This window comes from Folsomia candida, unplaced genomic scaffold (assembly GCF_002217175.1).
Source record: "Folsomia candida strain VU population unplaced genomic scaffold, ASM221717v1 Fcan01_Sc013, whole genome shotgun sequence".
Classification (NCBI taxonomy): Eukaryota; Metazoa; Arthropoda; class Collembola; order Entomobryomorpha; family Isotomidae; genus Folsomia; species Folsomia candida.
In genome coordinates this window covers 350,882-366,529 of record NW_019091205.1, presented here as the reverse complement: position 1 = coordinate 366,529, position 15,648 = coordinate 350,882, and the positions used below count along the sequence as shown (strand labels likewise).

The following is a 15,648-nucleotide window of genomic DNA, read 5'->3' as shown; positions in this document are numbered from 1 at the left end:
TGTCATTTGACTTTCAGCGACCAACCCATCCACAGATTTTATTGGTCTACCGACTAGAGCAAACGATTTCTCGTAGTAAATTGGATGGCGTTCAATATTTTTAATTACACAAGTGTATTTAGTATAAAAAAATTAAGAGTTCTTAATCAGAAAACTTATCCGTAGTTTATATTCACAGTTACGATAAGTAAATTTACATATGCACATAACTGATAAATTATGTAACGCAAAAATCGTGATTTTCCAGACCCTCCCTCCCTCCCCCCTTTAACGTGTGTGACACATAGGCACGATATCATTGGAGCCTTGGACCCCCGCTACCCCGTCTTGCATTTCTTAATTTATGGACGGCCCTTTATGAATTCAGCAGAACTACTTATGTATGTATGTACATATGCACTTGCTCTATTTAAACACGGCTTGGAACATAATCTGCATAGGTACATATGTATACACATATTGCATACACGCCTAAATGCAAATATGTATGTATACCTACAAACGGTTTGGATATAAACAATGTATAGGTAAATTTATGTACATACATAGTACGTACGCATTTACATAAATACGTTGAATCAGTCTTATGGGCAGCTTTCTCTTTTCCGTCTATATTAAGATGTCAGATTCTCCATCGTCTTGGGCATGGGCAGCTGAAAAATCATTATTTTTCCATATTTATATAAAATATATTAAAAAAGGCAATCGTATAAATTGATTTGGTTTCTAATTGTAAGTGAACTTGCTCAATAACTTTTTCAGTTTAGCATTCAGTTATATGTACATGGAATAATTATTAATTACGTATGTACTCTAATCCTTATCTAGATGGAATCCAGCAATCCAAGTAATACTTCTGACATGGTTAACCCACAACTACCAAGTAAACTTCCAAAATTGGAGGATGACGATAAAATCAAACCAAAATTACTGCAATACCTTGACCAATTCTCGACCGATGTTAGGTCTGGGAAATTTGTCACTGAATTCAAAATGCAAAATATCCCGACCATTGAGCTGAAAGTTATTGAGGTGAGCAAATTTGGTTACGATTTTAGTTAAGTATTTAAATTTTGCCGTAATTTGGTATGATAATATCATAATGATATGCATTGTTGAATGCAGACCGGAGAATTGTTGAAGTTCCCATTACCACCAGTTCCTATTGAGATCGAGGAATTAGCGGCGTCAGAGCTTGAGGTAAATATACATATGTATGTAATTTCTATAAATTACTCACAAGGGAACCTTTCGAAATGTCATTTGAGTTTAGGGTTTTCGCCGTATGATGAAACTTGTGGCGCGAGTAGTATTGGTGCTTCGATTTGGACGGATTTTGGCACTAAGTACGTCATGACAGGCGTCCTAAAGCGTCGAAAACCGTCCAAAATAATTTAGGAGGTCCAAAATGTCCAAATAGAAACACTGGAAAATGGGACAAATGATACGCGTTCTACAATAACGTCTTTTTTCAAATATTTATGTACACACAGATCTCCCAATGATTTTGGACATTTTGACATAAGATTACGATATCTATTTGGAGTTTTGGATACTTGTTTAACATGTTGTCTTACTAAAAATTAAGAAAATTTCGAAACAATGGCTTTCCATATCAAAATACTCAAAATAAATGAGGACAATGGGATATATGTATATTATGTACAGTACATATTTATGTAGAAAGGTTCAAGTAGATACGAACAACTTGTAATATTTTGACCCATTTCCCACTTTAGATATTTTTCGTAAATTTGGTCTCAAAAAAAGGTTAAAATCGGGTTTTAACCATTTATCTGAACAGTGATTAAAATCGTGTCCTTCACTCAATTTCCTCAGTTGGCCATCATCATTCCTCATTTTGCCCTAATTCTTTTGCAGATAATAAACATCCAAGATTGGCTAAAAGTGGAGGAAGCAATCCCACCCGGAGTCAAGGATAAATTCGGTTTGGACTCTTACCAGATATCCGTTTCTTTACAAAAGTTGCTTATCCAAACACCTGGTGACCGATTTCCCCCAAATCTGGACGACTTTTGCAACCAACCTAACGAAGAATCTCTCACGAAAAAGCGTTTTGGTCACCTCGTCATCCAACTGCCGTCACTCTACACCGGAGGAGACTTCTGCTTCACACATGAAGACGAATCGCAAATATACGACCTATCAACCGCAAATGGGAATGTCACATGTCTAATTTTCTTCACCAAGATTGAGCATGCCCATTGCGAAATCTTGACGGGGATTAGGTCCTGCCTAATCTACAATTTGGTCGTAGAATCTAACGAATCTGACTTTAAACTACCACAAGCTCCCACCCTCAAAAATATTGCGCCTCCCCTTTCTCAAATAATTTTAGAATGGAGGTTATCTCCTAATCCGCCCAGACTCTTGATACTGAAAGGAGCACACAAAAAACTCACCTTCTCCGGTATCAATGGTCTCGCGAACACACTCGGTCCCATCCTTCGGGCCAATGGGGTCACCCTGTTTCACGGAACTTTCGCTCAAATAGGTGCATCACTTCAAGAATTCGAAATTGACGCGATTCCCTACATTCGACAGATAAAGTTATTGGCAAGTCCCGACATTCTGGTGGAAAACGCTTTTAGCAGCTTCTATTCCAACGAACGAATCAATCTGGATGATTCTGATTCTGATTCTGAGGACGATAGAGGGCTCAATTTTGACCTTGCGATAGACCAACGCGAACAAGACGATGATTGTGATGTGGACATATATCTCTTTTTCCGGTCAAGTGATACCCCTGGGGGTGAGGGGGAAGATATTTTCGAAAATGAGGGCTGGGTCAAAGACTTCGAATTTTGGAGGTTTCATAGCCACTTATTCCTGATGAGGTGTCACTATTCGGTAGACAGTTCCGAACTTTTTCACGCTGCTAAGTCCTTGCTATCTCTGGATATTCATGAGGAGTCCGACGAGGGGGACGATTGTTTTCAAAATTTTGCCCATTTCAAGGAATTGCTAGATATATATATGATGCTAGAAGACTCGGAAATTTTGCAAGAATTTTTGCAACTTTGCGTACAGAAGTCCGACTTCAATGTGTTGTTTGGCATTCTTTTAAAATCTGGGGTAGAAATGGGCATGTTGAAGGCATCTTTGCGAGAATTTTTCGACCTGCAGGGAACCCAAAGTGAGGATGACTTTCACAGAAAAATTGAAAAATATTGCCTCCATATCAGAAGTTTTGATTTTTCAGTGGACAAGGACCGAGAAAAAATTTACTTTGACGCATTTTCTGCATTACTTGAAAAGTATAAAGAATTGCAAAACGCTGACAAATTTTCCGCCAAAACAGAAATAGCCGTGGTTACGGAGTTTTTTAAAATTTCGGAAGTTTGGAAGTACAATATGCTTAACTTTGTAGGATCGAGGTCTCCCGAATTCGCGAAACAGGTGCTGTTTTATTGCACATGTAATAGCCTAGGAGGACTGGAAGCGGGATGGGTGCGATTCGTCACCGAGCTGTATTGTAGTACAAAATTATTGGAAAACTGGATCAATGAGGGGGAACATGGTCCAGAGGAGGAAACATTTTTATATATTTTTTTCATGATAGTGGAGAAAGTTGGGGCAGACATTAGGGGGCTTTTAAGTGATGTAAGGAGATATAAACGTCTCGTAAGGGTATTATCACACCTTGCAAATTCTCAGAATGTGGGCAATCCGGAAGGTGAAAATGAGGGTAAAAAACCCGGAGTCCTTGGCAAGTTTTGGGTTCCGTTTGCTACAAGTTTGAAAGCTAGGATTGAAGCTGTCCTGTACTCCGATGAGGACAATGAATATCACGAATATTATGAGAGGGTGTCGAATAAATCTGAAGCTTCGGGTGAATTAGTCCTGGGGACGGACACGCTGGACGAGATAAATAAATTGTTGAATATTGTGGAGAATGACTAAAGGTGTATGTAGAAAAAGTGTACATTTGTTGGAATTATGGAAATATTTGTAAGTGTCAATTAGGCTTAGGAATTTGCACACTCAAAATTAAATTAAGTAAAATTGCTCAAGCTTGAGAAAAAAATATGACACGACCAAGATATTAAATTTATTATGCGACAGGTGTACAAAGTCGTATAAAATTCGTCCAACGGGTTGATAAATTTAGTAAAAAGGGGGATATGTTTTAACTTTTAGTTGTTTTCTTGTTCATTCGAGTTTGAGTAAATTTGTGTTATTTTTATTTACAATGAAATGTTCCACTACTTCTACTACCAAGATATGTACGACTCTACCGCCATGGTTATAAATTTGTCAACACTCGTAACAAAGTTATAACCGGTGGGTGAGGAGTTCATAACCGCAGCGGTAGAGACCTAAGTATATCTCTATATATCTACTTTCTTATTTTCAGCGTACACATAGTGTGTAACGCCGGGTTTAGACTTCACGTTAGCATCACGTTCTCCTCCCAATCCGATTTTTTGATTGGTCGAAATTTTTAATTGTCTTAGTGATATTTTTGATTAGCCAATCAAAAAATCGGATTGGGAGGAGAACGTGATGCTAACGTGAAGTCTAAACCTGGGGTAAGAAATATTTTTTTAGGTTATGGATTGTCCAACTAAATACTTATTGTTGATCTACGATTATCATACATACTATCAATCCACGCCAAGTTGAACCCGGAGATATGGGAGACTAAACTCAGTTCAACGTTAATAAGCATGGGCCGGGATTTAGTCTTCCATATCTCCGGGTTCAACTTTCCGTGGATAGACTATGCATACATACTTAATTCGTAATAGTGCCTGTTCTTGAAAGTATTTTGTGAAATAGTATGTATTTTGTTGTTAGAAATAAACTTTTGAAGAATTGTATAGCCTCCGAAGTATGAATTAAAAATTTTACTTTTTTATTATATGTACATATGGGGTGCTTAATAAGTATACGGAATTTTTTCATACGCATATATCTAAGGGATATCAGTTTGCCCCAAATTTGAAAAGACCGTGGTCGTGTAGCACATACATCCATCGACTAAAACTCGAAAACCGGATGTCGATATCTCTTACCGTTCAAAAATGAGGTCAAAAACCAGCGAGCAACTCGTAAAAGCTTTCCGCCACTACCTCAAAAAAGTGGTCACGCGCTCTAAGAAATTGCGCTGTAGCCACTTTAAAAATTGACTAGATCAAAAATCAAAAATTTGTTATACACTACTGAGGTATGAGCTACAAAAAACTGCTAATTTCAAAAAAATTTCTGGTCGACCCATTCGTATATCAGCACCCAAAGTGATAAGATTCGTAAAAATGGAAATCTGCAGTGTCTAACAAGGGACACTCACGACCTGTCGTTTGAGTCCAGGGTACCCACTATGTTTTTTTAGAATCTACTAGGACCCCAGATGAAGGATCCATTCATATTTCCGTGTAAAACTCATATTTGGCGCCATGGCGTGGCGCCAAACTTAAAAATTTGCATTTTCGACCAACTTCAAACCCTCATAACTTTTGCAGTTTATGTCGGATTTTCAAAATTTTATGCTTAAAATGATCACAAAAGTCGAAATTTTTGACAAAAAAATAAAAATAACAAATTTCTAATTTTTGCAATATTTTTAGGATTTTTTCGACGAACCCCCATTTCGAAGAAAATTACGAAATTTTGCGAAAAGTTAAAAGCAATAATTTTAGAAAAAATTTCATGGAATAAGAAAGTTGAACTCCTTGTCATGATTTTTGCCAAAAATTTTGAAAATCCGTCCAGGATTTCAAAAGTTATGGCGGTTTCAAAAATAAAAACATTCAATTTTGGCGAATTTGGCGCCACGCCACGTCGCCAAATATGAGTTTTACACGGAAATATGAATGAATCCTTCATCTGGGGTCCTAGTAGATTCTAAAAAACATGGTGGGTACCCTGGACTCAAACGACACGTCGTGAGTGTCCCTTGTAAGCGTAATTCGATTACGTACTTGAAGTTATCACCCAACATGATACATTATTTTAAAGCTTAGAACTTGGACATTAAGTCCTATAAGGTTTTATAACCCTACAAATACAGTGAAGTGTAAAATAAAAGTAACAAACCAGATGACAGAAAAAGGACTCGACCTGAAGTCATCAAAATTGATCGTCCCGTACAACACGATTTACAGTCAAGATCATCAAAATGAGTTTATTTGCACATAGCACAAGTCTCCCACCTACAAGAAAACTATATAAACTAAACTTGAAAATAAACCTAAGCAAAATTATCCCGATCCGCCTGAAAACGGATCAAATGCAATTAACATGGGAGAGGTGAACAACGTTCCCAAATTTGCCCCAAAGAAGACCAATTGAAGAATTTTTGTTTTTATCCAGTGAAGAATATCATAGTCGAAAAAGTTCAGCCAAAAATTTGAACTTATTTCATAAAGTGTGGTCTATAATGGCAGAAAAGTTAGCCCAAAACAGTGGCGAAGCACTTTTTGGAGCGTCTGACAAAAGCTTCTACAGATTGGGCGGAAGGGGGTGCATGAACCATTTGAAGCAAAAAATAATTAGTTTCAATCTTTGTCTCTCCCTGACCAAAATTTCAGTTATATAAAATTATTGGTTTATTTTATATTTGCATATGCCAAAATTCCGGATACTTCTTAAGCACCCCATACAATAATGTTGTAATTAATTTGTTAAATTCTTTCGTTACTTCCATCGACATTTGTACCGTGCATATACAGATATTTACGTATGTGGTTAATTAAGATGGATTATGTAGTTTCCTCTGAAACATTGAAGTACACTTGGGATCATAATTATTCGACTAGGTTTTAATCTGGTTTATGTATGTACCTCGAAAAATGTCCTTGAATTGTTTTTGGTTAGGCTATCATTAATGCGGGTGTTTTGTTTTTTCACCGACGGGAGATTAGTAAAATCTTCATGTTCCAAACAGAAGTGGTTATTTTAAAAAAATGATCATTTCTACCAGGTAGCTTAGATTCTTTTAAAACATGAAAGAATCGAATTTGAAAATTTATAAATCCCTACATTTCATCGCATATGGGAAATATCGGCACACCTGATGGAAATACTGACGTTCATATCGTTCGATATATTTCCAGGAATCACTGGACTTGATAATTACCATTCTGACCTTCGGAAATGGATTAATTTCAACATGACAAGGTGGTAAAAGTGGGAACATTGTACAAAAATATGAACCCATGACACGGGAATCGTAATAGAATAACTTGACAATTTGTAGCTTTGGGTAGAACTTTTGCTCACAAGCTTCTTCAAATGTTATGTCTGGAAGCTGGTGGGAAGTATGTTGAGGTTGAACCCAATCGGCCTCCAAGCTCTTTAAGACATCTTTTTCTGGTCTCGATTGTCATATTAGAGACGTGTCACAACAGTTTATCGTGAAGATGTCTGTATGTTATCTCTACCCTTACGTCATTAAATACATATCTCAAGGATGTCCAATGAGAGGCAAATTATTAAACCCCCATAATTATAGGTCTTAACGATATCTCATGACGACAAACTCAAAATCACATGACATGTTTGCGCGATTCTGCACTAAACAAGTGGCATCTACGCAATTTCGGTCGCCATGACAAAAATTAAATATCACCTATCCAAGCGACAATTTAGGCGTCGAGTGAGTCAAAGGGTAAGTGCAGTAATTAATGCACTTCGTCAACCTAAGGGGAAAAATATTGTACTGTCACAAGTTGGTCTACCAACTTCTGACCATGGTCATATTTCCGAATTGACATTGAATTTTAATACCAGTGATGAGTGGTCCACTACTGAAATAACATTAAATACGACGTCAACTAAAGCAATCAAAGTCAGTGTGCAAAAAAATACAGGCACCACCGAAGATATTAAAGAGCAATTGAGAATCTGGTCACTCAATAATAAAGTATCACAAATTGCGACAAGTGAATTATTAAAAATTTTAAAAAGCCACGAGTGTTTTCGGACGTTGCCTGCTGATTCCAGAAGTTTGAGAAAAACTCAGCGTGTCTTTCAGTCAAGAATCGTGAAACCAGGAAATTACGTTCATCTAGGGTTTACGAATGGACTAACAGCAGAAATAAGCAAATTAGAAAATATTCCCAAAGTGATTAGTGTCCTCGTTAATGTAGATGGAATTCCAATTTCGAACAGCAGCAAAAGTGAATTTTGGCCTGTTTTATGTATGCTCGATTCGCCTAGTTTTGTAAAAAAACCATTTTGTGTCGGAATTTACCACGGGGTTGGGAAGCCAGAAAATCAAAATGAGTTTTTGACCGACTTCGTCGCTGAAGTGAAACAACTCCAGACAAGCGGATTCGATTATCAAGGACAAAAAATAGGATTTGAAATAAAGGGTTTCATTTGTGATTCTCCAGCGCGTGCATTTATTACATGCACAAAATACCACGCTGGTTATTCATCGTGCGGAAAGTGTACACAAGTTGGCGAAAGGTATCAAAATCGAACGGTATTTTCGAGCAAGCTTGCAAGTAAACGAACAGGAGATAGTTTTAGTAATCAGGTTGATGAGGACCATCATCGAGGGACAACGATTTTATCAGAGCTGAAGCTTGACTTAGTCCAAAAGGTTCCTTTCGAGTTCATGCACCTTATCTGTCTTGGTGTAACAAGAAAACTTTTGAATCTTTGGGTGTTTGGTAAACCAAAGTACCATAAATTTAGTGGACATGTAATCAGCAATTTATCCCGTGATCTGGTTAAACAGAGATTTCTTACGCCAAGTGAATTCAATCGTAAACCACGCTCACTTATTGAGCTTGCAAGGTGGAAGGCAACGGAGTACAGACAATTTCTCTTGTATATTGGACCCGTAATTTTACAGAATTATATCCCAGCGAAATATTTTTACCATTTTACTTCCCTGCACTTGGCTGTGTTCATTTTATCAAACGACGAGCTATTAAATCGGCACAGGAAATACGCTAACAGCTTACTTGAATTTTTTGTACAACAATTCACATCTCTGTATGGGAAGGAAAATTTGTCATACAACATCCACGGGCTTTTACACGTCGAGGATGACGTGAAAAATTTTGGAAATCTGAATCGATACTCTGCATTTCCTTTCGAGAATCATTTGGGTCAGATTAAGAATTTAGTCAAAGGGGGCAACAGGCCACTTTCTCAAGTCTGCCGAAGAATCTGTGAGCGGGAAAGGTATAGAGGAACGCCATCCACACAGAGAAATAAAAACGTGAATCAGTCACGAAACTTCGCCCCGTTGCTACCAGGACTAATTTCCCCTCAATATCAAAAAATTACATTTGGCTCCTCATTCCTCCAAAGTGACAGTAAAAATTGTTACTGCTTGTTAAAAACTGGCGAGCTCATAAAAATTGTTAACTTTGCTACGAGAGAAAATGACCAATCATTGTGTGTAGTGGGAAGACTTTGCCGTGATTTATTGCCACTTTATACTGTGCCTTGTGACTCAAGAGAGTTTGGAATTTACAAATTTAAAAGACTCGGTGATTTGAAAGTGTGGGAAGCAGGTATCATAAGTCAAAAATATTTTGTTGTTCGTGAGGGAGGCAATTCGTTTGGAGCCTTTCCGCTGTATATATAATGGAATTTGCCGTCGTTGAGTTTATCAAAACCAAACAAGTTGCAGTTATCCCTGTCCAATGGATTTCGAAGGACCTGACAAAAGGATGGTGGCCGCCATATATGTCAAGTACAAAAATAACGACATCCGTTGCAAGAAAACAACCTGTGGACAGTAAAAATTGGAGACAGCACGAAATTCGAATCTTCAAACAATTTTGTAAGTTGTAAATTCATTACAAGAAAATAGTAGAATTTTTTATTACTATGATTAGCTGAATTTTATTTTATTTTCTAAATAGATACTTACAGCGAAGCTAACTCGCATCTCGGTCAGGCAGAAGATACATCCAATCTCGAATCTGAATATGAGTCATCGAACGACAAGCGGAATAACCGGAAGAGAAAGACGAAGGGTCGATTAGCATCAAAGGGCGACTCGGATAGCAGCTCTGACGAGCAATCCACCCCAAAGAATTGCCAACCCAAAACGTCTTCCTTGAATGTTTCAAATTCTCCACCATTGCTACCACCAACAATCCCACAATATTTGTCACTGAACATTGGCAGCGGAAATGCCCTTCCGTCACAATTATGCTTGACCAATAATTATGAGGATGAAATTGGTCAACCTTCTCCAAATACAGGTTATATTTTTGGTTTAGTACTATAAATATTAGCTACTATAAATAAAAATAATCTTTTAATTAACCAATATAATTCTTTTTGTAGATAATAGTGCGGCTGGAAATTGTGCGATCAAATCACAAGGAGGCAAGCTACATGAATAAGCTTACTAATCGTTATTTGTGCAAATCAATCTGTTTTTTGTAAAGTTACAGTGGTTACAAGTTTCGAAGACTACGTCATTAATTCATTGGAGCGAATCCACGAAAAACTGGACCTTCACACAGAGTTAATAATGAATTTAACCAAAATTTCACAAGTGAGAAAAGATCTTCGCCCAAACTTAGCCTTGAAAGCGCAGTTCAATTTTCCACTCGAAAATATGGAAGCCTTGGATCAACTAGAAGGAAGGCTGGTGTCTGATGAGTGTCAAGCTCAACTAGTAAGTTCAGTTTTGTTATGAGAGATATAAGAGCTGCGAAAAAATAATATGTTGCGATACAAATGTATTTGTCGAAACTGAAGTTTGATTTTTTGCCTACTTTATTTATGTTTTTGCTTGTAATTCGTGATTTTGGTTAAGGTGGAGTTTTTATCAGTAATTGGGGGATCCGATTATAAAGATAATGTGTCAAGAATTCTTCATCACGTTTTCGCCGACACACTAGCAATACAAATTGCGTGGGAAGGGATACGCAAGGTCAATCCAAAAAGGGCATTTAAGGAACTCCGGTTCAAGAATATCTTATTTGGTATGTAATATTGGTGTAGTCATATAAGAGTAATTGGACTGCCTTTTATATTCTTGTTTTAATACAGATGCAGTCCGGATGAACCCGATATGTACCAAAGCCACTGACAAAGAAATGAAAGAACGTGGAGCGTCTTGGTTTCAGCACGCTTCGGATCGGATGCGCGTTGCGGTGAGCTTGGAAAAATGTCTAATGCTACAATCTACTTACAATAAAATTTAAAATCTTAATTCTTAGGAAATGAAGCGACTGAAAGGACAAGCAGGTGATGCAACGCCGGAAAGTACAGAGACCACGAATTAATAATTAATTTCTTTAAATATTTGAATGATTTTTTTGTCAACTTAGTTGGTTAATTATAACCACATTGTTCATTTTGTTTGGGTAATAATCTAACGGTTGTAATTTTAATTGCTGAATAAAATTATATACAAATAAACTGGTGGACAAGGGACTAAATCATGCGCAGAGCGACATCATACTGAGACTTCCTCAAGACAACATTGAGATCATTTCTTAAAGACGTCTTGTGAAGATATCTATCCGATATCTGAAAAGCGGACATTTATAGCTCCCAAAGACGTCTTAATGTGCTAGTTCATCTTGCATTGGACATCCTGAAGACCATGTTATTTCTCTAAAAATTCGTCTTTGAGATGTCTTTTAGATAAAAAGTGGCCGATTGGGAATGTCTAAAACAAATTAAATAAATTGCGTTTTAAGTGACACATTAGCTAGCACATTTTAGATAATCCCGGTAACGAAGTATTACCAGCTCAAAGATATAGATATTTATATTTATGTTTAACTCTACAGTCATAATAATAAATATGTTATCATTCAGGGGTAAATTTTACTATGTATGTATGTATGTATCTTTATTGCATAAATAGCCAGTAGCTCTTGCAAGCAAGGGTAAATTTTACTATCACACTGGTATATAATATTTAAGCGATTTGCGGATGATGCCACCCGATCAATCGCACCCCATCAATCGCACCCCGGCTAAAGGACCCCACCATTGTCACCCCGAGGATGATGCCACCCCCGAGAAATCGCACCCGATCAATCGCACCCCTGCAGATACCACCCCTTATCATTCACACCCCTAGGAGTATCCCACCCCCGTGAGATTTTGTCAAATTCTCTGGCACAAATAAATTAGTGTAATAAATATGCGATATGTGCTGAATTTATTGGGGTTCTAAAACAATGCCAGGATTATCCCACGAGTGAGATTTTGAGTTACCGTCATCATTTTTAAATAATGGACACAATCCTAAGAATTCATGAAGGTCTTACATATTAACCCTGCTACTAGTAAAAATTTTATACTTTTAAATTTTACATCTTTGTTCGGTTTTTTTAAAACAATGCATGTAATTTATTCAAATATCGTCAAATTTCTCACATGGACTAACTCAGCCAAATTGTGTACCGTATTCGAACTGATTAATTTGTCGACCTAATTATTTATATTTTCAAGATATTTGAATTTTTACTGAGATTTATTTTTGTTGATATTGACTTATTTTTTGTGCAGAGTTTTTATTTTTGATACGAGTAATTTATATGTGTTTCAATTTTTACGGAGATTTTATTTTTTATTTTATTTTGTGTCGAAATATGAATTTAATTTATTAAGCCTGACGATATTTAGATAAATTACAAGCATTGTTTAAAAAATCCAACAACTATGTTTTTATGCCTGAGAATTTGTCAAAATCTCACTCGAAGGCAAAAGAAAGGTAGAAATGTAATATGTATATACATATGTACACGTTTTCTTGATTTTTACTCGCAACAGGATTAATATGTAAGTCCATCTTAGGATTGTGTCCATTATTTAGAAAACGATGACGGTAAACTCAAAATCTCACTCGTGGGATAATCCTAGCATTTTTTTAGAACCCCAATAAATTCAGCACATATCGCATATTTATTACGGTATACGGAAGCAACCCGCCCACGATCTCCCGCCCGTGGAAATCTTCCGCCCACCGACTCCCGTTGACCATCTCCCGCCCGTAAAAATCTTCCGCCCTAATCATCACCCGCCCGTAATTTTTTTTTCGAGTACAAGATTTTTTAGCATTTAGCATCACTCCTGTAACCCGTTAAAAGCACAGTCAGTATACTTTTATACGAAAAATAACAACACGGTAAATAATAATGAATACATTACAAATCGGACAACCTCGCTTAAATTATTAAAGAAGGACAAAAATCATTACAAACGAATAATCTAATTAAACAAATTTTCGAATTATTTATATTATTAATTACAAATTATTCAATGAATATATCTTAGAATATTTAGGCAACATACAGGTACAGGAAATGAAATACACATGCCACAACCTTTTTCTTAATAATAAGTTGCCTACCGTATCCGATTCCGATAATTTGTACAGATTATTCGTTTGTAATCATTCTTATCATTCTTTATTAATTTAAGTGAGGTTGTCCGATTTGTAATGTATTCATTATTATTTCGCGTATTGTTATTTTTCGTTTTGTAAACGTATACTGACTGTGATTTTCACGGGTTACATGATTGATGCTTAATGCTATTGACTAAATAAATACTTAGACATATTAACTTAAATATGTTGTGTTATGTATTATTAAATATTATATGTTAACAAAAAGATCAGGTACTCAAAAAAATTACGGGTGGGAGATGATTAGGACGGGAGATTTTCACGGGCGGGAGAGGGTCAACGGGAGTCGGTGTGGGCGGAAGATATCCACGGGCGGGTGTAAATGGGCGGAAGAACGCGGGCGGGAGTCGGTGGACGGGAGATTTCCGCAAATCGAAAAGGAGTGGTATCTGCAGGGGTGCGATTGATCGGTTGCGATTGCTCGGGGGTGGCATCATCCTCGGGGTGGCAATGGTGGGGTGCGTTAGACGAGGTGCGATTGATCGGGTGGCATCATCCGCACACCTATTTAAGCCCGCTTGTTGCCGCCCGTTACGGAATTTTCTAAAAGAACTTCAACCGAAATCAGAATTTTTCAGAATGGTGTAACCTCTTAAAATCTATCTCGAACATAAGTTTTGCTCAGAATCATTTCCCTGAAATTATTCAAATCCATGGTTAAAAAAGTTTTAATGTAAACAAAATTGTCGCTACTGACATTTAAAGAATTCAGAAATACATAGCATAATAATATTAATTTTTTTTAAAACGGATTTTTAAAATTTCAGGCAAGTAATTCTGAGCAAAAATTGTGATTAATTTTTTAAATCAGGCTAAAATTCGAAAAGTTATCGTTTTGAAAAATTCTGATTTTGGTTCAATTTTTGCTTGAGAATTCCGACACAGTCGAAAACATCCGCATTCTGGCAAACGCAAGAATGCGAGTAGGCATATTTCTTTATTTCTGACAAGGGACACTCACGACCTGTCGTTTGAGTCCAGGGTACCCACTATGTTTTTTAGAATCTACTAGAACCCCAGATGAAGGATTCATTCATATTTCCGTGTAAAACTCATATTTGGCGCCATGGCGTGGCGCCAAATTCGCCAAATTTGATGGTTTTTCATTTTAAAACTGCCGTAACTTTTGAAATCCTGGACGGATTTTCAAAACTTTTGGCAAAAATCATGACAAGGAGTTCAACTTTCGTATTCTATGAAATTTTTTCCAAAATTATCGCTTTTAACTTTTCGTAAAATTTCGAAATTTCGGGTTCGTCGAAAAAATGCTAAAAATATCTCAAAAATTAAAATTTTTTATTTTTATTTTTTTCTCTAAAATTTCAACTTTTCTGATCATTTTAAGCATAAAATTTTAAAAATCCGACATAAACTGCAAAAGTTATGGGGGTTTGAAATTGGTCGAAAATGCAAATTTTTAAGTTTGGCGCCACGCCATGGCGCCAAATATGAGTTTTACACGGAAATATGAATGGATCCTTCATCTGGGGTCCTAGTAGATTTTGAAAAACATAGTGGGTACCCTGGACTCAAACGACAGGTCGTGAGTGTCCCTTGTGAGTGTGAATAATTTAAAATTAGTCCGGTCAAAATCTGCGATAACCACCTCACACCCCCGCATTGTTAGTGCAATATTTTTAAAATCCGACTAAATACTTACGTAACACTGATAAATTTTTCATGGACGGAAAAATTAGTTTAGAAGGGGTCCCATCCTTTGGAAAATTATTCCCAACTGAAATCCTTACAGTTACTTGAAATAAAGCATTTTTGTAGGTTTGCAGAATTTCGCCGACACTTTTTGCATTTTCATTTTCCAAGTGTACATTAATCCTGGAAAGAAATGGAATGTTTAAAAGGAACGAAATATCTCGAATGGGTGGTTTCGTCACAATTTCCTGAATTTTTTCCAATCCACCCATATTTTCGGTTCCTTCAAGCATAAATTTCATTCCTTGATGGAGTCCGTCTTCTAATCGTATAAGATTTGCTGCACTTCTGACCACATTTCGAATTATGCTAGGAATGACCTCGTTTGATAAATAGTCTTGACTGGATATGGGTGCAAAGTAGCGAAATTTAAAGTGGGCGAGGGAAAAAAGCTTCCAATTTTGTGGAAAATAAGCATCCATGTCAATTTTGGGAGGGTATCGACATCGTCCGTATATCTCAGAACCGGAACTTAACGTTATGCTCAAATGAATAAGGTTTGGCATCAAGGAGAATAGTTGGCTATATTCCAGTGGATTTCCGCACCTTCGTAAAAATACATGTTT

The 15,648-nt window shown here is 36.7% G+C and overlaps 1 protein-coding gene across 1 annotated transcript; it reads left to right on the top strand.

The window, feature by feature from the left end:
* Positions 1 to 595: 595 nt before the first annotated feature.
* LOC110855672 lies at positions 596 to 4,849 on the top strand. The gene is made up of 4 exons (XM_035856506.1): positions 596 to 732; positions 829 to 1,032; positions 1,126 to 1,200; positions 1,882 to 4,849. Exons 2-4 carry the CDS (start codon positions 829 to 831, stop codon positions 3,922 to 3,924), a joined length of 2,322 nt encoding a protein of 773 aa, XP_035712399.1. The 5' UTR covers positions 596 to 732; the 3' UTR covers positions 3,925 to 4,849.
* The last annotated feature ends 10,799 nt before the right edge of the window (positions 4,850 to 15,648 follow it).